Below are 25,943 nucleotides of genomic sequence, written 5' to 3'. Positions count from 1 at the left end.
CGCGCGCGCGCGCACTCCCCCCTCCCCTCTTTTCACATTGTCTCATTTTCTGTTTTCCCTGTTTCTCCAAACCTCACCATTGACAACAAGGGCTGTGTTTTCTGGGGCTTGACAGGGAATCAACGAAGCGGACGATGTGTCAAAGAGTCTGATTGACGTATCACTTTCACGCGTGGCTGAACACAGACGCCGGTTCTCTTCTCCTCCCTTCTTTGATGCTCCTCAACAATTTTTCCGTCCGAGGAAATTAATGAAAACTCTTTTGGTGTTGGTCTCTCTGTCCCCGTGCGTCTGCTGTGACAATATTGGTGGTTATTGACGTGTGTGGGGTGGGTGTGGGGGTGGGGAGGTTTGGGGGGGGGTAGGATAGGAGGGAAAGGCGGAGTACGAATCTGGGAGGTAGGATTGACTACGAAACAAAATAGGATTGTATGTGGTTGGTAGTTTTTCAGAGTTACATATATATGAACGGATGAGTGGAAGGATGGATTGAAGGTGAGTAGGTAGATATGTCTGCTACCTCCGCATCCCCCCGCTTCTTCTCACAATCATCATCATCTTCATCATCATCTTCATCATCATCTTCATCATCAGCACCATTCACTTATCAATTATTCTGGTTATTCTGAACACAATTTGTATACCTACCATTGGCAAGGTCCCTTCTTTGAGATATGGTAACAGCTGTGTGGTTATTTTGCTGAAAACCGGCACGGTTGGCCTGGTGGTAAGGCGTCCGCCCCGTGATCGGGAGGTCGTGGGTTCGAACCCCGGCCCGGTCATACCTAAGACTTTAAAATTGGCAATCTAGTGGCTGCTCCGCCTGGCGTCTGGCATTATGGGGTTAGTGCTAGGACTGGTTGGTCCGGTGTCAGAATAATGTGACTGGGTGAGACATGAAGCCTGTGCTGCGACTTCTGTCTTGTGTGTGGCGCACGTTATATGTCAAAGCAGCACCGCCCTGATATGGCCCTTCGTGGTCGGCTGGGCGTTAAGCAAACAAACAAACAAACAAATTTTGCTGAAAAAAAAAAATCGAAATTTACAACTCGCGATATTTTCCAACCACTCAGACCAGATCAACGCAATTTGGTGAGTAGGTAGATCTGTCTTTCTGTCTGCCTCCCCCCCCCCCCCCCCCCCCCCCCCCCCCTGCCCTGCCCTGCCCCCTCTTCTTCCCACGATCATCATCATCATCATCATCACCGTCGTCGTCGTCGTCAATTGTCGTCGTCAACCATCATCATCGTCGTCATCAATCATCATCATCATTATCATCATCATCATCATAATTGGCTCACTTATCACTTATTCTTGTTATTCTGTACACAGGATTTACACCTACTAAACTACAACCTATGTCTTTTCTACAGGAGCTTTGTTGGTCAGGAACAGGTCATCCTGGGTGCTGGACAGACGTTACTACGGCGGGGGGACCGTGGCCGCCAGCACTGCCAGGGAGCGGTTCTGTGCTTTGAAAGCCAACGTATCGGACAGGTAGATTGTTATGACAACACTATGTTTATTCAGTTTACAAAGGCCAACGTATCGGCAATAGTATGTTTATGGCAACAATATTTGTTCAGTTAACAACGGCCAATGTAACGGACAGGTACGTGTGTATGGCAATAGTATATTTGTTCAGTTTACAAAGACCAGCGTGTCAGACAGGTAGATTGTTATGGCAATAGTGTGTTTGTTCAGTTTACAAAGACTAACGCATGGGACAGGTAAATTGTTATGCTAATAGTGTGTTTGTTCAGTTTACAAAGACTAACGCATGGGACAGGTAAATTGTTATGCTAATAGTCAATCAATCAATCAATCAATATGAAGCTTATATAGCGCGTATTCCGTGGGTACAGTTCTAAGCGCTTGTCGAAGAGTTGTCAACACAGGACTAACAAAGAAACTAACATCTACAGACGGACACGAACCCTATCACACACTAGCAAACCCTGATAAACATACAACAAACAACTGTTTAACAACAATGTACACATCAATAGCTAGGTCCAAACAAAATAATATTAAGCACAAAGAAAACACCTCTCCCAGAGCACAGCACAAGAATGTCTTTTGGGGCACAACACATCACGTCGAACATGAAAGTCGCAGCCAGCTACGGGAAGAACTGAGTCTTCAACCTACTCTTGAACGCGTCAAGAGAGGGGCTCTGGCGAAGCTCATGCGGCAGGGAGTTCCAGACGGAGGGGCCCGCGGAGGGAAATGCACGCTGACCAGCAGATGCGAGTTTCGAGCGAGGGATGTGGAGGCGGAGAGGGTCAGCAGCAGAACGAAGGGGACGGTCGGAGGGCTGGGTGTACAGGTCCAGGGAGGATTGAAGGTACTCGGGAGCAGAGTCGTTGAGACACTTGTAGACCAGAGTGGACAGTTTGTAGGAGATTCGGGTGTTGACAGGGAGCCAGTGCAAGGAGCGAAGTTGGGGGGGTGATGTGGTCTCGCTTCGTCTTCCTCAACGTCAGCCTGGCAGCAGCGTTCTGGACTCGTTGTAGGCCATGAATGGATGAGGCGGGGAGGCCAGCCAGAAGGGAGTTGCAGTAGTCCAGACGACTGAAGATGAGGGAGACAACCAGCTTGACACAGGCGTCGTGGGTGAGGTAGCGACGGATGGAGTGTGTTTGTTCAGTTTACAAAGACCAACGTATAAAGCATGGCACATGGTCGAAATAAGCATGCTGACGTCGTGTTCATTTCGTCCAGTGTAACTGCGAATGCTCGGCCACACATGCACGCTGCATAACGAAATGAAAACAAGTTGTTGGAACGTTTGCTATTGGAACGGTGGCTGTCTCCTTGTTTTGGATTTTAACAAATTCAGGTTTCAACACGCGAAATCCAATATAGAATCCATGAGTATGGTTATTTTCTGAATATACATATCTGGAGCAGACAACACAAACATACCGCATTTAATCTAACAAATTTAAGATTTTAAAAAAACCAAGAAAGGTAAGTTGTTGGAACGGTGGCTGTCTCTTTGTTTTTGGATTTTAACAAATTCAGGTTTCAACACACGAAATCCAAAATAAAATCCATGAGTTCGGTTGTTTTCTGAATCGAAACATACGTTGTACCAGAGACAAGGTCTCAAGGCAAGTAACTCTCACACTTTGTGTAGAGACAAGAGTTGTTCCCCTTCCGGATTTCTACAAACTGGGCCTCTTCGACACAATATGTCGGTCAATTATCAATTATATTTAATTTCATAAACAGAACACAGGCAAGCAAATGCACACATCCCTGAATGTCAAAAATATGAACCGGTCCCATACATTATCTTGCCTCAGAAAACCGAACTTCATAAAGTATTTGACGATGGAACACGGGGGCAAAAGTTCGTCTGCTACTCAATAGACGTAAGAAAATTTCCTTCGCGATACCAGGACATGATACGAACACAAAAGGATCTGCCTTTATCGCCTCAGCAGAACAACGGCATACATATTTACTTGATTTTATTCCAAACCAAATAAACTGCTGTGAAGTGTTTGCAGAATTGAATGATTTTCACTGAACTCTTCAACCGCGCATTAATCACTCGCTTGCGCAGGTAGACTGGCAGAGTGATTAGGACTCAATCAAACTGTGGCACAAAAACACCTTTTTTCTTTGAAAAACTGTAAAAGGAGGAATAAATTGGTTACACACCTCGTCTCAGTGAATATTAAAAACAATGGTCTCAGTTCGCGGTCATCAAAAAGTTCGCTGAAGCTCGCATTTTTCATGATCCGCTATCTTCGACCATTATTTTTAATATTCACCGAGACTTGGCATGCAACCTCCACATAGTGCCCCTCTAGGGTTCTTTGTAATGACAAATTGCTCGTTGAAGCACAGGGCAAAAAATGTCTGCCTGCGAGGTGAAAATGTAAGTCTGCTTGCTTGTCTCCAAACGCGTATGTCTTTATGTTCTGTTGATACCTTGCCACGAAGAGCGAACTCATGGTACCTTTTCACTTTCTTATTTTTCTTCCGAGGTCGATGTTCGTTAATCATTTTACTTTTGCGTTGTTTGTGGCAGGTTTGAAGACGGAACTTTGCCGTACCTGGACATCGTTGCACTCAGGCATGGGTTGAATGTTCTGGAATCGTTGGGAGGTATGGATCTTTCTTACTGACTCGCATGCGTTTGATCGTTACAAATATTTGAAAACCACATCCTATTAGGCGATGTTCGAAAATAACTCTGTCTGATTTCTATGGGCTGTGAAAGAATGAGTGCTCTTGCTTTTGTGAGTTCGACAGATTGACTGAATGTAGGACTGGGTGGCCGAGTGGTAACGCACTTGCGCTCGGAAGCGAGAGGTTGCGAGTTCGACCCTGGGTCAGGTCGTTAGCAATTTTCTCCCCCCTTTCCTAACCTAGGTGGTGGGTTCAAGTGCTAGTCTTTTGGATGAGATGAAAAACCGAGGTCCCTTCATGTACACTACATTGGGGTGTGCACGTTAAAGATCCCACGATTGACAAAAGGGTCTTTCCTGGCAAAATTGTATAGGCATAGATAAAAATGTCCACCAAAATACACGTGTGACTTGGAATAATAGGCCGTGAAAAGTAGGATATGCGCCAAAATGGCTGCGATCTGCTGGTCGATGTGAATGCGTGATGTATTGTGTACAAAAAATTCCATCTCACACGGCATAAATAAATCCCTGCGCCTTGAATATGTGCGCGATATAAATTGCATAAAATAAAAAAACTAATAAAAAAATTAAATCCCTGCGCTTAGAACTGTACCCACGGAATACGCGCGATATAAGCCTCATATTGATTGATTGATTGATTGATTGATTGATTTCGCTTCACGTGACTTGTTTTTCGTTTTTGTTGTTTGATATATTTTTCTAATGTCTAGTAATTGATCTTTCAGGGCATCACATAGCAAGTGATCATGATTATGCATTGTAAATTTTTGTTCAGGAGGAATGGAAAAAATATCATCGCACACCTTCCTTGTTGCGCAATACTTTGCACACAACCTGAACAGCCTACGGCACAGCAACGGTGCGGTCCTGGCAGAGATCCACACCAGCGGCAGCTTCAACGACCGGTCGACACAGGGAGCCATCGTCAACCTCAGTCTTAAGAGAGCCAACGGAGACTACATTGGTTTTGCTGAGGTGTGTTGTTAGTGTCACTTGCTTTACTTCGCAAAGGATACGCAAAGGGGGGGGGGGGGGTATAGAATTATTGTTTACTGCAATTTAATAATTATATGAAAGAGAAGCAATATTTATTTAGGCAGTTGATACAGAGTGATAATATTTTAGTTGCTTGTGTTCAAAGTACTCCGTCAAGAAATGACATTCTGAACGTACCCCAGGATTAACTAAGCGGAAAAAAGAGGTTCTAGACTCGTAGGGTTTGGGGTTGGGATTGCATGTATTTGAGCGTACGTACGTACGTGTGTGTGTTCGTGGGCGTCTACATTGAGTACAGGCAAGAATGAAGAAAACACCAAAATAGCAGAGAACACTGTACCAAGGGGAGCAACTGCCTTCCCACTCAACTGCTGTCATATAGGCGGAGCGCTTGCCTCCCTTGATCCGTCATTGAACGTGAACGAGAACTCGACTGGGAATATCACAGCATTTGACTGTTTTCCAGCAGACTCATCAGCCTCACATTTAATGTGTAATAACATAACTGTATGGAAGATATGGCGTGGAGACATCGATGAACCCCCTAGGTATTGTCCTCAGTCTTTTCATTGTTAGTTCAATATTTACGTATGTAGATACATTTTACATTCAAACCCTCCCCTGGTGATCTACGTTCAGTAACGACCACCTGCCCACAACCATAACCCCAATGGATCCCTGATGGTTTGTTTGTTTGTTTTTGTTTGTTGGTGTTTTTTTAATTTTTTTGCTATGTAATTTTCACGTTTCCATAGTGACCACCTGTCTGTAATGACCACTTTTACAGTCCCTTGAAGGGTCGATGATAGACAGGTTCAACTGTATTGTAAATTCGTGTCAGCTCTTATGAACAAAGGGAAGTAAGCGCTCTAAATGTTAACGACGTGAGTAAGTGAGAGTTATACGGAACTATTCTCCTGGCACCTGAGAGAATAACGAGCATTGAAATGACTTTCATCCTCAAATTCAAATTTCATGCTGTCAGCTCTTGTGTTCAGCTCAGGCGATTCATTCGTGAAGATTAGTGTTGTTATTATTACTACAGTTATTTTTATTATCATTACTATTGACTGTGTTCAGGTGGACAAGCTGGCCCAGCTCCACGACATCCACCTGAGGACGGGATGTTTCTGTAACATCGGGGCGTGTCAGATGTTTCTGGGTATTGCTTCACAAACAATCAAAGACAACCTGAATGTAAGTATAGCTGTTTGTAATTGTCATTTGTTTCATTAGAATTATTACCCTGGCTACAGTGCAAATTTCCACAAACATGACATCTGGAATTCACAAACTGGTATTCCTTTTTAAAATATCATTAAAAATCACATTAATAAGTAGTGTCCGGCAAGATTCGTCTTCTTCTTCTTTGTTCATGGGCTGAAACTCCCACGTTCACTCATGTTTTTGCACGAGAGGATTTTTACGTGTATAACCGTTTTTACCCCGCCATTCAGGCAGCCATACACCGATTGCGGGGGAGGCATGCTGGGTACTATTTTCGTGTTTCTATAACCCGACGAACTCTGACATGAATTACAGGATCTTTTCAATGCGCACTTGGTCTTGTGCTTGCGTGTACACACGAAGGGGTATAAGGCACTAGCAGGTCTGCACAAAAGTTTACCTGGGAGATCGGAAAAATCTCCAACCTGAACCCACCAGGCGGACGCGGCCGGGTTTTGAACTTACGACCTTCCGATTAGGAGGCCGATGTCTTAAACACTAGGCCACTGCACCCGTCTAAGATAAATATGATTATGTTCTGAACGACGTTGTGAGACATTCCTTCTTCGACGCCACCCCATCAGTTGCTGCTTTAATCATTTGAACCAAACAAATTTACTTATAGACCGTTTCATTTTTTTTTCAGGCTGGTCATGTGTGCGGTGATGACAAAGATCTGATTGACGGAAGACCCACAGGGTCTGTCCGAATCTCCTTTGGCTACATGTCGTCGCTTGAAGACGCTGCCAGGTGTCTTCACTTCATTACTGAATGTTTCCTCGATATGAACACCGCTCACAAACCGGCATTTGCCGCCCCGGACTGGTTTAAACCACCAGTGGAATCAAGTGCCCTTCAGACAACTGATTATTCACTTGAAAAGAGAATCCATGGACCTTCACAGAAAAATAAAGTAACTGGTTTGGAAAAAGGAACAGAAAGCGAAGTCGCAGCAAAACAACCCGTTCAAATGACGAAAGAGCCTGAGACAATCAAGCGAGATAATGAACTAACAAGTGGAGATGATGAAGAAACAAAGGGAGAGAATGCGAGAACAAGGGGAGATCAAGAAGAGACAGAGAAAAGCGAAGAAGAGCAGTTGAGGTTTCAGTGTTCTGAGAAGCGACGAATGCTGACAGACATCTTTCTCTATCCAGTCAAGTCGTGTGGAGCATTCAGGGTAAATATCTTTTTCTGTTTGTAGTGTGTGTTTTGATTTGGTGTTAAGTGTGACTTGTAGTCAAGATAACTTTTCTTTCTTTATTTGGTGTTTAACGTCGTTTTCAACCACGAAGGTTATATCGCGACGGGGAAAGGGGGGGAGATGGAATAGAGCCACTTGTTGATTGTTTCTTGTTCACAAAAGCACTAATCAAAAAATTGCTCCAGGGGCTGGCAACGTACGGTAGTACAATATATGACCTTACTGGGAGAATGTAAGTTTCCAGTACAAAGGACTTAACATTTCTTACATACTGCTTGACTAAAATCTTTACAAACATTGACTATATTCTATACAAGAAACACTTAACAAGGGTAAAAGGAGAAACAGACTCCGTTAGTCGCCTCTTACGACATGCTTGGGGAGCATAGGGTAAATTCTTCCCCCTAACCCGCGGGGGGTGTCAAGATAACTGCAAAGGGAAGCTAAGAGACAGATAATTGCCTGTTTTGTCATAAAAACAAAGTACAAATATTTTGATGAATTAATTCGTTGCTTTTTACAAAATTCATTCATCAAAAAAAAGTTTCAACCTTCCACAGTAAGCAGTCACGGTGTTAATTTTTATCCCATGTAATACCTGGTCAGTTCTGAGATAGTGAGCTGAACCGTTTTCACGGAAAGGAAGTTGTTTTTTATCATATCCTTCAGGCTAGTCCTTAAGAGGCGAAGCTTTGTGCCTGTATGACACTAATATCTATCTCCGTTGTCAAGGTAACAGAGTGGGAGCTGGGGGACCGGGGCCTGCTGTATGACAGGCTGTGGATGGTGGTGAGTGAGAGCGGGGTGGCCCTGGGACAGAAACGTCAACCTCGTCTCTGTCTCATCAAGCCTGTCATCCACCTGGCGTCAAGGACGCTAGAGTTGACCTTCCCTGGTGAGCTTTCAACGGATATTACCCGATATTAACGGACTGTGTGATGATATCTTCTGCTTTGGTCTGTTGAGACAGTGATATCAAAATCAAGACCGGAGGTGATTTTTGTTTAGCGTCAAGCGTGAAGAGCTTGTAATCACTGGCTTTGAAGAATGTTGCTGTTGGCTGACGCTTATCGTCAACTTTTTCTGTTGCTGTATGTGCTGTATGTTATTTCTATTTTTGACCAAAATATGACATTTTACACAGATCGAGACAGTCGGTGTTCCTCCAAGACCGCGCCAGGGTTTAAGGTGAACAATGATTGGGAGATCTGTGTAAAATGTCATACTTTGCTCACAAATACAAATAAAATGTATGTATTAATCGATTTTAGTTAGAATTCCTTTTAATTTTTTACGATTGAACGCGCACAAACATGCACTGTTTTGTAGTCTCGGCTAGCCGCCTGCTTGTTAGTTTTTGTCGGACTCTGAAGTCACAGGGCTCAAAGAAATGAAATCCAATGTTCAATCGAGACAGTATAAGATGTTTGGTGGCTTGTTGACAGACCAGCTTAACTCGTGAAAATGATGACAATATCTTTTACTGAGTGTCGCCCTGAAAGCCTGCACTTTTTCAAGTGGACCACTTTGTTTACCCGCACTATTGTCCATGTGCCAAGTATTTACACGCACAAAGATATCATGTCAAAGATTAGTAAAGAGGTTAGTTATGTTGATCTCTGACTAATTTTTTCGTTGTTGTTGGCTGCTGATTAAATCTCCTGGTGGGGGTTTTAATCACATGACCACGAGCTTTTGAAAATATTTCAGCGTCATCTTGAACACATGGCTTTTAACTTGAACTGCCGTGTTATCCAGTTTGAAAGTTCTACATAAAGCACTCATTATAGACCCTTTCAGCACCTGAACAGCTCTCGCGAGATATCCGCGAGACATGCTCTTTGCTTTGCTTCGAAAGTCGCGAGAACTACGATCATCGGCCTTCACAGCTCTCGCAAGATAGCCGTACAACAAGCTTTGTTATGCTTTAAAGTTTGCGAGAGCTTGGTATACTGATAGGGTCTATTGTCAATGTACTCGGAAGCCATGCAAGTTCGAGTAACTCTCACCTACTTCCGTCTGTTGTGCAACTCGGCGCTTCACTCCCTTGGTTTATTTGATGAAATAGCTGGGAGGAAAAAGAGAATCAATTTGAAGGTACAGTTTAGAGTAAGAAAATCTCAAAAGATATTCGCTTCTTCGAAAGAAGAATGCCAAGCTCTTGTGTGAGGGAGATTGTTGTGTTTTTCTCAGGTGTGACGTCATACACTATACCGCTTGACGTTGGTGATGCTGACACGGCGGATGACGTCAGTGTGTGTACGAACAAGGTCTGCAGTGATAGGTAAGTCAAGTGAATCGAAAGATTTGTTATTTATCCCAGCGAAGCTGGAGGTATCCCGTGAACGCTATACTGTAATCGATTTGAGAAATGTGCACACCGAATAATACATGATAAAGAAGGATTCGTTGTGCCCGGCTACGTGCTACAGTTGGAGATGGAAGTTCACCAAAAATGGGGACCATACTAACAAAAATACGGTGGGTAAAATAGGCGCCCCCATTTTTCCAGCAAACGCCACCCCAGGCCGCTTTGGACGGGTAGAAATTCCGTAGTTTCCAAGTCTATGGATAAAGCTCGCGTAAGAAGAATACGTCACGGTCGAAAGTCTTTGACGTCAATTAATGCATCATGACGTCATGCCTCCCTGTAGTCTTTCTCTCTCGCGCAGTGTGTGTGTTTGTGTTCATTTTGTGCACATGTGTTAGTGTTACTGTGTGTGTGTGTGTGTGTGTGTGTGTGTGTGTGTGTGTGTGTGTGTGTGTATTTGTGTGTGTGTGTGTGCGCGCACGCGTGCATGAGTCTGTACTCGTATGTGTGTGGTGTGTGTGTATTTGTGTGTGTGTGTGTGTGTGTGTGTGTGTGTGTGTGTGTGTGTGTGTATGTGTGCGTGCGCACGCGTGCATAAGTCTGTACTCGTGTGTGTGTAAGTGTGTGTGGGCATAAGTGTATGTGTGTGCGTGTATGTGTGTTTGTAAAGGTGTGCATGTCCGTCTGTCCATATGTGCGTATGGGTGTGTGTTTTGTGTGTATGAAGTTTTTTGTTAGAGAGTGAGTGAGTGCGTGTGAGTGAGTGTGTGTGTGTGTGTGTGTGTGTGTGTGTGTGTGTGTGTGTGTGTGTGTGTGTGTGTGTGTGTGTGTGTGTGTGTGTTTGAGAGAGAGAGAGAGTGTGTGTGTGTGTGTGAATGTGTGTGTGCATGAGTTTGTGTGTATGTTTGTATGTGTATGAGTGTGTATATGTGTTTGTTTGTAAAGGTGTGTGTGTCCGACTGTCTATGTGCGTATTTGTTTGTTTGTTTGCTCAACGCCCAGCCGACCACGAAGGGCCATATCAGGGCGGTGCTGCTTTGACATATAACGTGCGCCACACACAAGACAGAAGTCGCAGCACAGGCTTCATGTCTCACCCAGTCACATTATTCTGACACCGGACCAACCAGTCCTAGCACTAACCCCATAATGCCAGACGCCAGGCGGAGCAGCCACAAGATTGCCAATTTTAAAGTCTTAGGTATGACCCGGCCGGGGTTCGAACCCACGACCTCCCGATCACGGGGCGGACGCCTTACCACTAGGCCAACCGTGCCGGTCTATGTGCGTATAAGTGTGTGTTATGTGTGTATGAGATTTGTGTCAGTCAATGTGTGTGTGTGTGTGTGTGTGTGTGTGTGTGCGTGCGTATGTACAGTGTGTGTGTGTTTGTTTGTTTGTTTGCTTAACGCCCAGCCGACCAAGAAGGGCCATATCAGGGCGGTGCTGCTTTGACATATAACGTGCGCCACACACAAGACAGAAGTCGCAGCACAGGCTTCATGTCTCACCCAGTCACATTATTCTGACACCGGACCATGCAACCGGAGTGTGTGTGTGTGTGAATGTGTGTGTGCATGAGTTTGTGTGTATGTTTGTGTGTGTATGAGTGTGTATATGTGTTTGTTTGTAAAGGTGTGTGTGTCCGTCTGTCTATGTGCGTATTTGTTTGTTTGTTTCCATAATTATCAGGGCGGTGCAGCTTTGAGATATAACGTGCGCCACACAAAAGGCAGAAGTCGTAGCACAGGCTTCATGTCTCACCCAGTCACATTATTCTGACACCGGACCAACCAGTCCTAGCAAGCATTAACCCCATAATGCCAGCCGCCAGGCGGAGCACCCACTAGATTGCCAATTTTAAAGTCAAACAAACAAACCCGGCCTGGGTTCTAACCCACGACCTCCCAATCACGGGGCGGACGCCTTACCACTAGGCCAACCGTGTATGTGCGTATGTGTGTGTGTATTGTGTGTATGAGATTTGTGTGAGTCAATGTGTGTGTGTGTGTGTCTGTGGGTGTGTGCGTGCGTACATGCGTGCGTATGTACATGTGTGTGTGTGTGTGTGTTTGTGTTTGTGTGGGTGTGTGTCTGTTTGTATAAGAGATAAAGAGAGAGAGAAAAAGAGAGAGAGAGAGAGAGAGAGAGTGTGTGGGTTGGTTTGTGTTTGTGCGTGTGCGTAAGTGTATGAGTGTGTATATGTGTTTGTTTGTAAAGGTGTGTATGTCCGTCTGTCTATATGTGCGTATGGGGGTGTGTTTTGTGTGTACAGTGAAGTGTGTGTGAGAGAGTGAGTGAGTGCGTGTGAGTGAGTGTGTATGTGTGTACGTGTGTAACTTGGGTGTGTATGTGTGTGTGTGTGTGTGTTCGTGTGTGTGTGTGTTTGAGAGAGAGAGAGAGAGAGAGAGGTTTGTCTTTCGCTGGGGTATGCAGTGCCTTGGCGTTGCACATCTACTTAATTTATTTATTTATTTATCCCAGCGAAGCTGGAGGTATCCCGTGAACGCTATACTGTAATCGATTTGAGAAATGTGCACACCGAATAATACATGATAAAGAAGGATTCGTTGTGCCCGGCTACGTGCTACAGTTGGAGATGGAAGTTCACCAAAAATGGGGACCATACTAACAAAAATACGGTGGGTAAAATAGGCGCCCCCATTTTTTCAGCAAACGCCACCCCAGGCCGCTTTGGACGGGTAGAAATTCCGTAGTTTCCAAGTCTATGGATAAAGCTCGCGTAAGAAGAATACGTCACGGTCGAAAGTCTTTGACGTCAATTAATGCATCATGACGTCATGCCTCCCTGTAGGTCTTTCTCTCTCGCGCAGTGTGTGTGTTTGTGTTCATTTTGTGCACATGTGTTAGTGTTACTGTGTGTGTGTGTGTGTGTGTGTGTGTGTGTATTTGTGTGTGTGTGCGCGTGTGTGTGTGTGCGCGCACGCGTGCATGAGTCTGTACTCGTATGTGTGTGGTGTGTGTGTATGTGTGTGTGTGCGTGCGCACGCGTGCATGAGTGTCCGTCTGTCCATATGTGCGTATGGGTGTGTGTTTTGCGTGTATGAAGTTTTTTGTTAGAGAGTGAGTGAGTGCGTGTGAGTGAGTGTGTGTGTGTGTGACTTGGTGTGTGTGTGTGTGTGTGTGTGTGTGTGTGTGTGTGTGTGTGTTTGAGAGAGAGAGAGAGAGTGAATGTGTGTGTGCATGAGTTTGTGTGTATGTTTGTGTGTGTATGAGTGTGTATATGTGTTTGTTTGTAAAGGTGTGTGTGTCCGACTGTCTATGTGCGTATTTGTTTGTTTGTTTGCTCAACGCCCAGCCTACCACGAAGGGCCATATCAGGGCGGTGCTGCTTTGACATATAACGTGCGCCACACACAAGACAGAAGTCGCAGCACAGGCTTCATGTCTCACCCAGTCACATTATTCTGACACCGGACCAACCAGTCCTAGCACTAACCCCATAATGCCAGACGCCAGGCGGAGCAGCCACTAGATTGCCAATTTTAAAGTCTTAGGTATGACCCGGCCGGGGTTCGAACCCACGACCTCCCGATCACGGGGCGGACGCCTTACCATTAGGCCAACCGTGCCGGTCTATGTGCGTATAAGTGTGTGTTATGTGTGTAGTGAGATTTGTGTCAGTCAATATGTGTGTGTGTGTGTGTGTGTGTGCGTGCGTATGTACAGTGTGTGTGTGGGTGTTTGTTTGTTTGCTTAACGCCCAGCCGACCACGAAGGGCCATATCTGAGGGCGGTGCTGCTTTGACATATAACGTGCGCCACACACAAGACAGAAGTCGCAGCACAGGCTTCATGTCTCACCCAGTCACATTATTCTGACACCGGACCAACCGGAGTGTGTGTGTGTGTGCATGAGTTTGTGTGTATGTTTGTGTCTGTATGAGTGTGTATATGTGTTTGTTTGTAAAGGTGTGTGTGTCCGTCTGTGTGTGTGTCCGTCTGTCTATGTGCGTATTTGTTTGTTTGTTTCCATAATTATCAGGGCGGTGCTGCTTTGAGATATAACGTGCGCCACACAAAAGGTAGAAGTCGCAGCACAGGCTTCATGTCTCACCCAGTCACATTATTCTGACACCGGACCAACCAGTCCTAGCATGCACTAACCCCATAATGCCAGCCGCCAGGCGGAGCACCCACTAGATTGCCAATTTTAAAGTCTTAGGTATGACCCGGCCTGGGTTCTAACCCACGAACTCCCGATCACGGGGCGGACGCCTTACCACTAGGCCAACCGTGTATGTGCGTATGAGTGTGTGTATTGTGTGTATGAGATTTGTGTGAGTCAATGTGTGTGTGTGTGTGTGTGTGTGTGTGTGTGTCTGTGGGTGTGTGCGTGCGTACATGCGTGCGTATGTACATGTGTGTGTGTGTGTGTGTGTGTGTGTGTGTGTTTGTGTGGGGGTGTGTCTGTTTGTATAAGAGATAAAGAGAGAGAGAAAGAGAGAGAGAGAGTGGGTTGGTTGGTTTGTGTTTGTGCGTGTGCGTAAGTGTATGTGTGTGTGTATGTGTGTTTGTTTGTAAAGGTGTGTATGTCCGTCTGTCTATGTGTGCGTATGGGTGTGTGTTTTGTGTGTACAGTGAAGTGTGTGTGAGAGAGTGAGTGAGTGAGTGTGTATGGGTGTACGTGTGTACGTGTGTAACTTGTGTGTGTGTGTGTTCGTGTGTGTGTGTGTGTGTGTGTGTGTGTGTGTGTTGAGAGAGAGAGAGAGAGAGAGAGAGAGAGAGAGAGAGAGAGAGAGAGAGAGAGAGAGAGGTTTGTCTTTCGCTGGGGTATGCAGTGCCTTGGCGTTGCACATCTACTTAAAGGCACAGTAAGCCTCCCGTAAACCATCACAGAGCTCCCCGAGCGTCTAAATACAGTACAAGCATACTTCCATTTGAACGCTCACCGAACGGGAACATCCTGGCTGCTTTCTGTCGAGCGTGAGACATTTTCAAAGAATTTATTTTCGTAGACTTGTTCCGTTAACAACAACGGCGCCTCGTTTTTGCGCTAGACCTAACTTTTAAAATCTAAATAATAAATTGACAGCTTGTTACACAAACATTCTTTAATCATAAAAGAATTCGTTTTTCATCAAGACAAGATCAGAACAATTCGAAGTTGTGAAAGTTTAAAAAAAGAAAAGCCCGGAAGCAGGGTCACGCAAGGGTCGTAGCAGACGACGGCCGGTTTATCAGTGCAAATCGCCGTTCCTCTCAACAGTCAAAAGCCATCGCTAGAGTTCTTGTGAACCACAGCCGTTGTTTCGTGCATAAAAAAAAAACGTGCTATTGTAGATAAGCTCACGTCGAGTCGCATTCAAATGACTAACTATGACGACTGCATTGTGAAAAGGGAAAACTGGATCACACGGGTTCACGATGGCTCAGGGGTAAGATAAACCACGCAAAAATAAATTCTTTGAAAATTGTTCGCTTTTTACGAAGGGCACCTAGGATGTTCTCAATTGGTGAGTGTTTAAATGAAATGGTGTTTGTACTTTGTGTAAAAGCCTGACCGTATCTGTGATGGTTTACGGGAGGCTTACTCTGCCTTTAATTTATTTGGTTTAAAATCAATTTTCACCGCGATGGTGATTGTGGCGGTGATAATGGTAAGAGCTGATTTGTATGTGGAAAAAAGACTTTCAGCTGGACATTCAATTGAAGGACTTTCTGGTTATTACAGTGTGTTGTGGACTTTGGTGGTGGGGTGGCCGGGTTTGCTGTGTGACACGCTGTGTTTATGAAGTGGACTTGGTGTATTGTCAGTGCTTATGTGGTGACAGGGTGGCCGGGTGGCTGTGTGACACGCTGTGTTTATGGGGTGGACTTGGTGTATTGTCAGTGCTTATGTGGTGACAGGGTGGCCGGGTGGCTGTGTGACACGCTGTGTTTATGGGGTGGACTTGGTTTATTGTCAGTGCTTATGTGGTGACAGGGTGGCCGGGTGGCTGTGTGGCACGCTGTGTTAATGGGGTGGACTTGGTTTATTGTCAGTGCTTATCCGGGTGGCTGTGTGACACGCTGCGTTAATGGGGTGGACTTGGTTTATTGTAAGTGCTTATGTGGTGACAGGGTGGCCGGGTGGCTGTGTGACACGGTGACGCTGTGTTTAATGGGGTGGACTTGGTTTATTGTCCGTGCTTATGTGGTGACAGGGTGGCCGGGTGGCCGTGTGACACGCTGTGTTAATGGGGTGGACTTGGTGTGTTGTCAGGGTGAACACGGTGGACTGTGGTGACGGGGTGGCCGGGTGGCTGTGTGACACACTGGAGAGACCCGGTCTGAGACTGTTCCGTCAGCTGGACGAGGACCGCAGGCAGAGCAAGAGGAAAGATCTCGTTGGTGCTGACTCCCAAACAGGTGGGCTGATTGCCAAGCATTCGCAGCATTATTTGACGATGCTCTGGACTGAATAAAGCGAATGACTGAATAGGCAAACATGTGACTTTGTCTTTGTCTGTGCTGTCCTTGTCTTGATGGGGACCGGTTTCTTCTTCTTCTTCTTCTTCTTCTTCTTCGTTCATGAGCTTAGACTCCCACGTTCACTCATGTTTTTAGCACAGGTGGATTTTTACGTGTAAGACCGTTTTTACCCCGCCATTCAGGCATCATACGCCGATTTCGGGGGAGGCATGCTGGGTATTTTCGTGTTTTTATAACCCACCGAACTCTGACATGGATTACAGGATCTTTTTCCGTGCGCACTTGGTCTTGTGCTTGCGTGTACACACGAAGGGGGTTAAGTCACTAGCAGGTATGCACATAAGTTGACCTGGGAGATCGGAAGAATCTCCACTCTTAACCCACCAGGCGGCAGCGACAGGGATTCGAACTCACGACCTCCCGATTAGGAGGCCGACGTCTTACCACCACGCCACTGCGCCCGTCTTCAATTGTTCAACTTTGTTTATCGGACCCACAGTCGTAATGTTGTTGAGATTTTAAAGCTAGAACAATTTCTGCATTTTACGTTTGGGTAAAGGAAAAGTTTGTGTAGTATCGTGAATGTGTGTGAATGGATGTGTCAATAGGCTTATTCCCCCCTCTGCTTCTTTACCTCTGTAAACTTGTAGAGCTAGTTATTTTTCGATAAACACCCAGCAACCAAACAAATAACGACCCAGCAACAGCCTGAATCCTCGATAGCGCGATGGGTTGAGAAGCTGTTCTGCGTCGGTACTACTTTTGCGACTGAAAAGTTCCGAACGCTCTAATGTACGAAGCATACATCTCTGGAGCAAACAATACAAACATACCGCATTTAAATTAACAACTACAGGCTTGAACACATGAATCTCCATATAAAATCCATGAGTTTGGTTGTTTTCTGAATCTAGATCTGCTGTGCACAAACGTTCATCACAAGCAAATTCCCAAGGCAAGTAACTCTCATACTTTGTCTAGCGACAAGCGTAGTTCCCCTTTCAAATTTCTTTTCACTCAGTTTCTTCGACAACAGACTGCAATCCGACGGTCAGTTTTCAACAATATTTCATTTAATAAACAGATCACACGCAACCAAATGCACACATCTCATCAATTTAAACAACATAAAGCGGTTTCATACACTATTTTCCCCAGAAAACTGAACTTCATACAGTTTTTAACGTTGGAACACGGGTGCAAAAGTTCGTCTGCTAGTCCCATTTGACGAAAGAACATTATCCTAAGCGATACCAAAACATATACAGAACACACAATATCTGCCTTTGCCGCCACAGCAGAATAACAGCATATCTGTGTACTTGATTTTAGTCCAAAATAGGAAAACTGACAAGAAGTGTTAACAGAATGGAATGATTTGCACGGAACTATACAACCGCGCATTAATCGATCGCCTGCGCAGGTTGACTGGTTGAGTGAATAGAATTCGATCAAACTTTCGCAAAAATACTCCTCTTTTCTTTGAATAACTGAAGAAAGGAGGAATAAAGAGGTTACACACCTCGTCTCAGTGATTATAAAAAATAATGGTCTCAGTTCGCGGTCATGAAAAAGCTCGCTAAAGCTCGCATTTTTCATGATCCGCGAACTTCGACCATTATTTTTAATAATCACTGAGACTCGGCATGTAACCTCTACTTATTTAGTATATGCCTTTTTGAACCAGTCTAAACCGCGACACTTTTTAACACGCACTGATGAGTTTCGTTGTGCGCGCGCATTCCAGCGGGCAAGAGGAAATGAGGTGGCGAAGAGAAAGTGGTGGGCTTTGGTCTTCTCTCTAAATCTAGCTAATATTGCCATTTTCGGCAATAATGTTAGGCCATTCTTTTCGCTAAAAAAAAACCACGTCTACAGAAATCATATAACAAGAATTGTAGGTTATTGGAACGTTTAGTAATTGACAAAACGAAACGTTACATTTACAGTGCGTTATATGAAGTCTTGTATCGCGCGCGTATCTCCAGACTCGGACTCAAGGCGCAGGGATCTATTTATGCCGTGTGAGATGGAATTTTTTACACAATACATCGCGCATTCACATCGACCAGCAGATCGCAGCCATTTCGGCGCATATCCTACTTTTCACGGCCTATTATTCCAAGTCACACGGGTATTTTGGTGGACATTTTTTATCTATGCCTATACATTTTTGCCAGGAAAGACCCTTTTGTCAATCGTGGGATCTTTAACGTGCAACACCCCAAATGTAGTGTACACGAAGGGACCTCGGTTTTTCGTCTCATCCGAAAGACTAGCACTTGAACCCACCACCTAGGTTAGGAAAGGGGGGAGAAAATTGCAAACGCCCTGACCCAGGGCCGAACTCGCAACCTCTCGCTTCCGAGCGCAAGTGCGTTACCACTCGGCCACCCAGTGCGTTACCACTCGGCCACCCAGTGCGTTACCACTCGGCCACCCAGTGCGTTACCACTCGGCCACCCAGTGCGTTACCACTCGGCCACCCAGTGCGTTACCACTCGGCCACCCAGTGCGTTACCACTCGGCCACCCAGTGCGTTACCACTCGGCCACCCAGTGCGTTACCACTCGGCCACCCAGTCCTTACCACTCGGCCACCCAGTCGTATTTTAAGTAGACAGACAGGCACACACTTATGATACAAATCATCAACTTGTCTCAAAGTCGTGGATGAATCTGGCTTGCAAAATGCCGGCGTTTTTGTTGTTGTTTTTTGTAGACCAAAAAAAATATTGTTACAGGTGATGAGCCCAAGACTTCTCACCTGTCGCTAGCCAACGAGAGCCAGTATCTGGTCATTTCACGTGAGAGTGTCCGGTCGCTGCAGAAGAAACTGACCGAGACCATGGAGGATGGCCAGGCAGACTCTAAGCAATCCATCAACAGCACGCACGTTTTGGGTAAAGGAAATTGTGTGTAGTATCGTGAATGTGTGTGAGTGGTTGGGTGGATGTGTGTGTGGGTGTGTGTGTGTGTGTGTGTGGGTGGGTGGGTGGGTGGGTGGGTGTGTGTATGTGTGTGCGTGTGTGTGATTTTGTGTGTGGGTGTGTGTGTGTGTGTGCGTGTGTGTGTGCGTGTGTGTGTGTGTGTGTGTGTGTGTGTGCGCTTGTAAAACAATGTACGTCGTAGACTGCAGAAGAAACTTTTCCGCCATATGGCCTTAGTGCCCCCCCCCCCCCCCCCCTCCCATTTAACCCCCACTCTAATAAAATACAGAAATCTCAAAGCAATACTGAAAAGTTCCTTTAAACTTCCCTTGAATTTTGTTCAGCACCACTCTTATTTATTTTTATTATCATAATCATGTACAAAAAAGTATTTCAGTCTTGTTGACTGTCTTTCAGACGAGGATAACCTGGTGTCCAGATTCCGAGCTAACCTGGTTGTGGACGGTGGTCTGCCCTTTGACGAGGACCGCTGGATAGCTCTCACGTGCGGGGATGTCTCTTTTGTGGTCAGTGGTGCAGTACATATTTTATTTTTTATTTTTGACCAAAGTATTTTTTTTTTTTTTTTTTTTTTGCTGTCCTGACACCTGTTCCCTGCCCCGGGTGTGCTCTCACACCGCCCCGTCCCAGCATCCACTGCTCCATCCACATCTGAATTTGACATTTTGGACATATCCAGACAGTTGTTCTCCGAAACCGCGCTAGCGATCGGGGTAAACAATGACTGTCGAGATCTGCGTCAAATGTTATGTGTTGGTCAAAAATACAAATAACATTTACCTATCAATCCGTTTAGCTATATTTCCTTTAAAGGCAGAGTAAGCCTCCCGTAAACCATCTCAGATACGCTCAGGCTTTTACACACAGTACAAACACCCTTTCATTTAAACACTCACCAATTGAGAACATCCTAGGTGCCCTCCGTAAAGAGCGAACAATTTTCAAAGAATTTATTTTTGCGTGGTTTATCTTACCCCTGAGCCATTGTGAACCCGTGTGATCCAGTTTTCCTTTTTCACAATGCAGTCGTCAGTTAGTCATGAATGCGACTCGATGTGAGCTTATCTACAATAGCACGTTTTTTATGCACGAAACAACGGCTGTGGTTCACAAGAACTCTAGCGATGGCTTTTGACTGTTGAGAGGAACGGCGATTTGCACTTATAAACCTTCGTCTGCTACGACCCTTGCGTGACCCTGCTTCCGGGCTTTTCTTTTTTTTAAACTTTCACAACTTCGAATTGTTCTGATCTTGTCTTGATGAAAAACGAATTCTTTTATGATTAAAGAATGTTTGTGTAACAAGCTGTCAATTTATTATTTAGATTTTAAAAGTTAGGTCTAGCGCAAAAACGAGGCGCCGTTGTTGTTAACGAACAAGTCTACGAAAATAAATTCTTTGAAAATGTCTCACGCTCGACAGAAAGCAGCCAGGATGTTCCCGTTCGGTAAACGTTCAAATGGAAGTATGCTTGTACTGTATTTAGACGCTCGGGGAGCTCTGGGATGGTTTACGGGAGGCTTACTGTGCCTTTAACTTTTTACGATTGAACGAACACAAACACGCACCCTTTTGTAGTCTCGGCCAGCCACCTAAATATGAGTTGAAGTCGGCCTCTGACGTCACATGGCTCAACAAAGGGAAATCGAATGTTCAATCGATTTATGCGCGGTGTTACTGTAGTCTGGTGGAATTTGACTTTTTTTTTGTCCGTAGTGACCAATCCACAATGGGCGAGTCTATAATAAGCAACGCTCAGCGTCTCTTATACATGACAAAGGCAAATATTTGTTTTTCAAACAGATAATAGAGTATTTGTTCTAATTCTACCCTTTCTTATTACTGGGGAAGCGAGTTATGGCGATCCCTTAGTTATTTACGACTTTGCTATACCAACAGAATGGATTTCACGAACCAAAGGTTTGGGGTCGAGTTTTTAGTTGCCAAACTAATGGTTGCCAAAGCAAGCACCCCTAGCAGCATCCTGAACTCAGGTCAAATGAGTTCCTTCCCTTCGGGTCTCATTTATCCATGACAGGATGCCTTGGTTTTCTTTCTGTGGGTAAGAAATCGATTTTTTACATATTTAGAGCTTTTCGTAATGTGTTATTGATATAAGCAGGTTCGCGATCGTCGATAATGATTTTTCATGGTGTTGTGTAATTTTTAAATTACAAAGGAATTGATATGTAAGACAGTTTCAAGCGAGCTATCTTTCGCGGGTGTATTTACTGTGCAAACAACTCTAAATATGGCAAAAGTGTCACGTGATAATCAACTTTGGCTGCGGAGCAGATGATACTTTTTCCGTACCCAGTTGGGAGTGATGCAACAATATCACGGTCTACTTCCCACAGCAGTCTCAACATTTCGTCTTGTTTTGACCTTAGAACGATGCCTTTATCATAACTGTGAAGAACAGAACGGAGATCACTGCCGAAGTCGGCCAATCTGCAATCACTTTCGTCTCAGTTCGTCTATTCTCAGAAACATTTGCGAAAAACATATGGGAGATAACTTGTTTTGATAGATTCCGCGCAGTAATTATGCACTCTATCAGAGAGACAGTAGCGATAGCGTGGACCGATGATTATCAGAATGCCCTAGCAGTGCATCGTATTTGCTTTTAATTTGCGCCAACCATTGTTGGGTCGTCATTGTAAATGGAAGACAGTGGTCGAATTTAACTTTTTCATCTTTTCTGTACCGTTGATCAGGCTTTTCCTGGATTGCAGAGAGTGTTTGTAAAAAATAAAAAAAAATAAAACTGTTTACTCTTGCAGTATGCATACCTGTCTGAACCTGAACACAGGGGAGAAAAGCCTTAAATCAACATAATGTATTCATGCTACAGGGTCAGGGTCAGTGCAGCCGGTGTGGGATGATCTGTCTGAACCAGGACTCAGGGGAGAAAAGCCTTAAATCAACATAATGTATTCATGCTACAGGGTCAGGGTCAGTGCAGCCGGTGTGGGATGATCTGTCTGAACCAGGACTCAGGGGAGAAAAGCCGGGAACCGCTCACTACTCTCGCTGCTTGGAGAGGGGGAAAGGTGTCTACAGTAGATATGTGTAGTTTTTTTGTCCATTTCTGTTGTAGTTCGGTATTGTAGAGAAAGAGAGAGAGAGAGAGAGAGAGAGAGAGAGAGAGAGAGAGAGAGAGAGAGAGACGGAGATCTAAGTATGATCACATACACACAAACACACACTCACACACACACACACACACACACACACACACACACACACACACACACATAATTATATGGTCTCTCTCTCACACACACACACACATATGGTCTGTCTCTCACACACACACACACACACACACACACACACACACACACACACACACACACACATACACACACACACATATGGTCTGACTTAATGTCTGTGTGATAGTACCCGCTATTACGAGCTAGTCGTGTGACAGAGAGTTTTCTTGCACACGAGACTGTAGATGTTTCACGACGGCTTTAGCCGGAGTGAAACAGCAGCAGTCGAGTGTGCAAGAACACTCTGTCACACGACTAGCTCGTAATGGCGATTATGTCTCACAGCTTCAACAGAGGAGAGAACAAACACGTTTTGCGTACTCACGCTTGATAAACCTAAACACAGGAGCAGCCATTGTGGAGAGATCTACTTTTTGACGAAAGTGAACGAACAACTATGAATGACGTCTCGGTATATGTGAATGACGTCACAGTCATCGTCACAGTCTGTATCTTTTGAAGCATTCCATTCTTCATGACGTCTTTCTGTGTCTGCATCCGCGAAATGTTTGTTCTTTCCGGGGTCTTTGTCATAGAGAATACTACATGGCTTGCTGTGTCGTACCAGATTTACACGAGTTGTTTTTTTAAATATTGAACTGCGAGCGAAAGCGAGCTGTTCACTATTTTAAAAAGCAACGAGTGTAAATCTGGTACGACACAGCAAGCCATGTAGTATTCTGTTTATCCTACATACTGTACTTACGTGTATTTTACTGAAAATGTCCTGCAGTCGATGCAGCTAAATTGAAGACGCTTGTTTTGGAACCTCGGTCTCTTCTAAAGCCTCGTGCAATCTATTACGTCAAAGCAAAGAAACGTCACTCTGAAAGTGTGGCGTGACGTGTTAGTTCTAAAAATTCATCGAGGGTAATTAGCGAGCGCAATTTTTGTTTCTATAATGACGTTTGTCTCGGTGACTTTGGCATCATAAGCAGTGGAAAAACAGGTCCCTGCCAGACTTGCTTGACATGACCTCATTTACATGATATACACACGTGTGATTTGAACGATTATTATCTCACGGGTGTCTCTCTCACGTATGTAGGATAAATCTATGTTCAGAACTCTGTCCTTCTAGTTTCAGACTAACAGGCCTCCTGAGCGAGCCACTTTCCAAGGGAAGCTAAACTCGCGTATGGAAACAGTACTGTAGTCTGGGATGCCGTTTTCAGTATTCTCAGCGTTGAAGAATTTGTAAAGAGAAGACACGACAACAGCAGGAGAAATAAAAGTCGTGTGTGCATTTTGGGGCTTTTGGAGGGACGATTTCGAGTTTGAATCCGTTCTTGCACATGCTCCAAAGCGTGTAACATACAATCTTGCACACGTTTGCTTTAGTAGTGGCAAAGAAGGAAAGCGTGTGACATAATAGGCTTCATTCTTCAGCACTACATTTGACACTGCATTGTCAATTTTAGCCGATTTTAGACGTATCCTATATATTCAAATAAATTCAAATTCAGGAAGTATACAGTTATATTTACATGAATGGTTGATTCATGCACTGAAAGGTGTGGTTTTGTAATATAGATTTATTTTCAGGCACATTTTTTTGCTAAGTTTGGTGAATTGTGTCTGTATTTTGCAGGTCTACTTTGGAGTGTACATGAGATCAGTGGCTCAACAGTCCCGACCCAAGTTGAAGGTCGGGGCAGAGATCAGCGTTATGTGAAACTCCTATCAAAGTAGTCTACTATCGTCGTTCCTGCGTCATATGATTGTGACGTCATCGTATGTCCAGGGCATCCTGGCGGAAACTGTGATGCTTTAGTTTTTTGCAACTCAATCAAATCCTAAACTTCTGTGATAAGTTAATTTGCTAGATTTTACAATATTTATGCACATGCTTTGAGAAAATTATTCATTCAAGAAAAAAAGGTTATTGGTTTGTGCCTTCTGAAGTAGCTGAGTATTGTTGTAAACTGGCACTATTGTGAGTTTCTTGTACCTGGCTTTTTTACTGGCTCAATTAAAGTTTCAATGTTTGAACTATTTTCACTTAATCTCGCACGCCATCCTTTCCCAGTGTAAAGGTTTTGAGCACTTTTATTCTTAATGATTTATGTTTGATCTGAGTTGTTTTCACTTATACAAATGATAGACCCCCCGCGGGTTAGGCGGAAGAATTTACCCGATGCTCCCCAGCATGTCGTAAGAGGCGACTAACGTATTCTGTTTCTCCTTTTACCCTGGTTAAGTGTTTCTTGTATAGAATATAGTCAATTTTTGTAAAGATTTTAGTCAAGCAGTATGTAAGAAATGTTAAGTCCTTTGTACTGGAAACTTGCATTCCCCCAGTAAGGTCATATATTGTACTACGTTGCAAGCCCCTGGAGCAAATTTTTGATTAGTGCTTTGGTGAACAAGAAATAATTGGCTCTATCCCATCTCCCCCCTTTCCCCGTCGCGATATAACCTTGAATGGCTGAACACGACGTTAAACACCAAATAAAGAAAGAAAGAAAGTTTTCACTTATGATGGAAGTGTTTTTTCTGCTTGATACCTTTTATGCTTTGTCTCTTATTGTATACGCAAAACATTATTATCAGGAAATTCCATCTGTCCATTTTAAACATCCTTGTGTGTGTGTGTTCTCACGTGAATGCTATGCATTTTTTGCATTTTATGGTTATGGAGCTTTAATTCGCTACTGTTTTCTGGCGCTTTAAAATGTTGTATCTTTCAAGTTTAGGCAGACATTTTCAAGTCGTTTCTTGTGTTCTCATGATCTTTATGGATCATATTTTAACGTTTGTGCTTTCAATTGCGTTGAATGTGTAAAGTCCTGGAAGTGGGAATTGCAGAGTTGTGTTTAATGTTCGTGTATTGTTTTCGTGCAGCCATCAGCTAAATCTGAGAACAATATACTGATCTTTTTTGTGTAAAATCACTAAAGCGTACATGATAATTAGATTCGGTGTGAGTGTGTGTGTGTGTGTGTGTGTGTGTGTGTGTGTGTGCGGGCATGGGTGAATGTGTGTGTGTCTGTCTGTCTGAACATACGTGTGCGCGCATGTGCGTTTGTGTGTGTGTGAGAGAGAGTGTGTGTGTGGGGGGGCATGGGTGCATGTGTGTGAATGTGTCTGTCTGTCTGTCTGAACATACGTGTGCGCGCATGTGCGTTTGTGTGTGTGTGTGTGTGTTCTGAATGAAAAGTTAGACCCTGTGAAAGGTTGAATCCATTAGATGTTTTTATACTATCTTCCCTGCGACATTTGAATAGCTTGATGAAAAGGATTTTATGCTCGTTTAATAGTGCACGCGTAAGTATACTCGTTTGTTTAAGTACGTGCACAACATAGAATTCCATTTACTATGCATGTGGTTTTATTTTGCTTGTTTTGTTTTGTTTGTAATAGAAAAAGGCT

At 44.4% G+C, this 25,943-nt stretch overlaps 1 protein-coding gene across 1 annotated transcript in view; it reads left to right on the top strand.

Annotated features, from left to right (window-relative positions):
* Positions 1 to 25,650, top strand: part of LOC138946843 (molybdenum cofactor sulfurase-like) — a 32,977-nt gene extending 7,327 nt beyond the window's left edge. The window contains exons 2-13 of the mRNA XM_070318248.1: positions 1,374 to 1,497; positions 4,046 to 4,122; positions 4,945 to 5,144; positions 6,246 to 6,362; positions 7,039 to 7,572; positions 8,329 to 8,491; positions 9,790 to 9,880; positions 16,134 to 16,279; positions 19,086 to 19,244; positions 19,689 to 19,798; positions 22,242 to 22,346; positions 24,163 to 25,650. Coding sequence (XP_070174349.1) covers positions 1,374 to 1,497; positions 4,046 to 4,122; positions 4,945 to 5,144; positions 6,246 to 6,362; positions 7,039 to 7,572; positions 8,329 to 8,491; positions 9,790 to 9,880; positions 16,134 to 16,279; positions 19,086 to 19,244; positions 19,689 to 19,798; positions 22,242 to 22,346; positions 24,163 to 24,246 — 1,910 coding nt within the window. The 3' untranslated portion in view covers positions 24,247 to 25,650. The remainder of the gene's footprint in view (positions 1 to 1,373; positions 1,498 to 4,045; positions 4,123 to 4,944; positions 5,145 to 6,245; positions 6,363 to 7,038; positions 7,573 to 8,328; positions 8,492 to 9,789; positions 9,881 to 16,133; positions 16,280 to 19,085; positions 19,245 to 19,688; positions 19,799 to 22,241; positions 22,347 to 24,162) is intronic.
* The last annotated feature ends 293 nt before the right edge of the window (positions 25,651 to 25,943 follow it).

Source organism: Littorina saxatilis, linkage group LG14 (assembly GCF_037325665.1).
Source record: "Littorina saxatilis isolate snail1 linkage group LG14, US_GU_Lsax_2.0, whole genome shotgun sequence".
Lineage (NCBI taxonomy): Eukaryota > Metazoa > Mollusca > Gastropoda > Littorinimorpha > Littorinidae > Littorina > Littorina saxatilis.
Note: the sequence above shows the minus strand (reverse complement) of the source record. Positions and strands in the feature narration are given on the sequence as shown.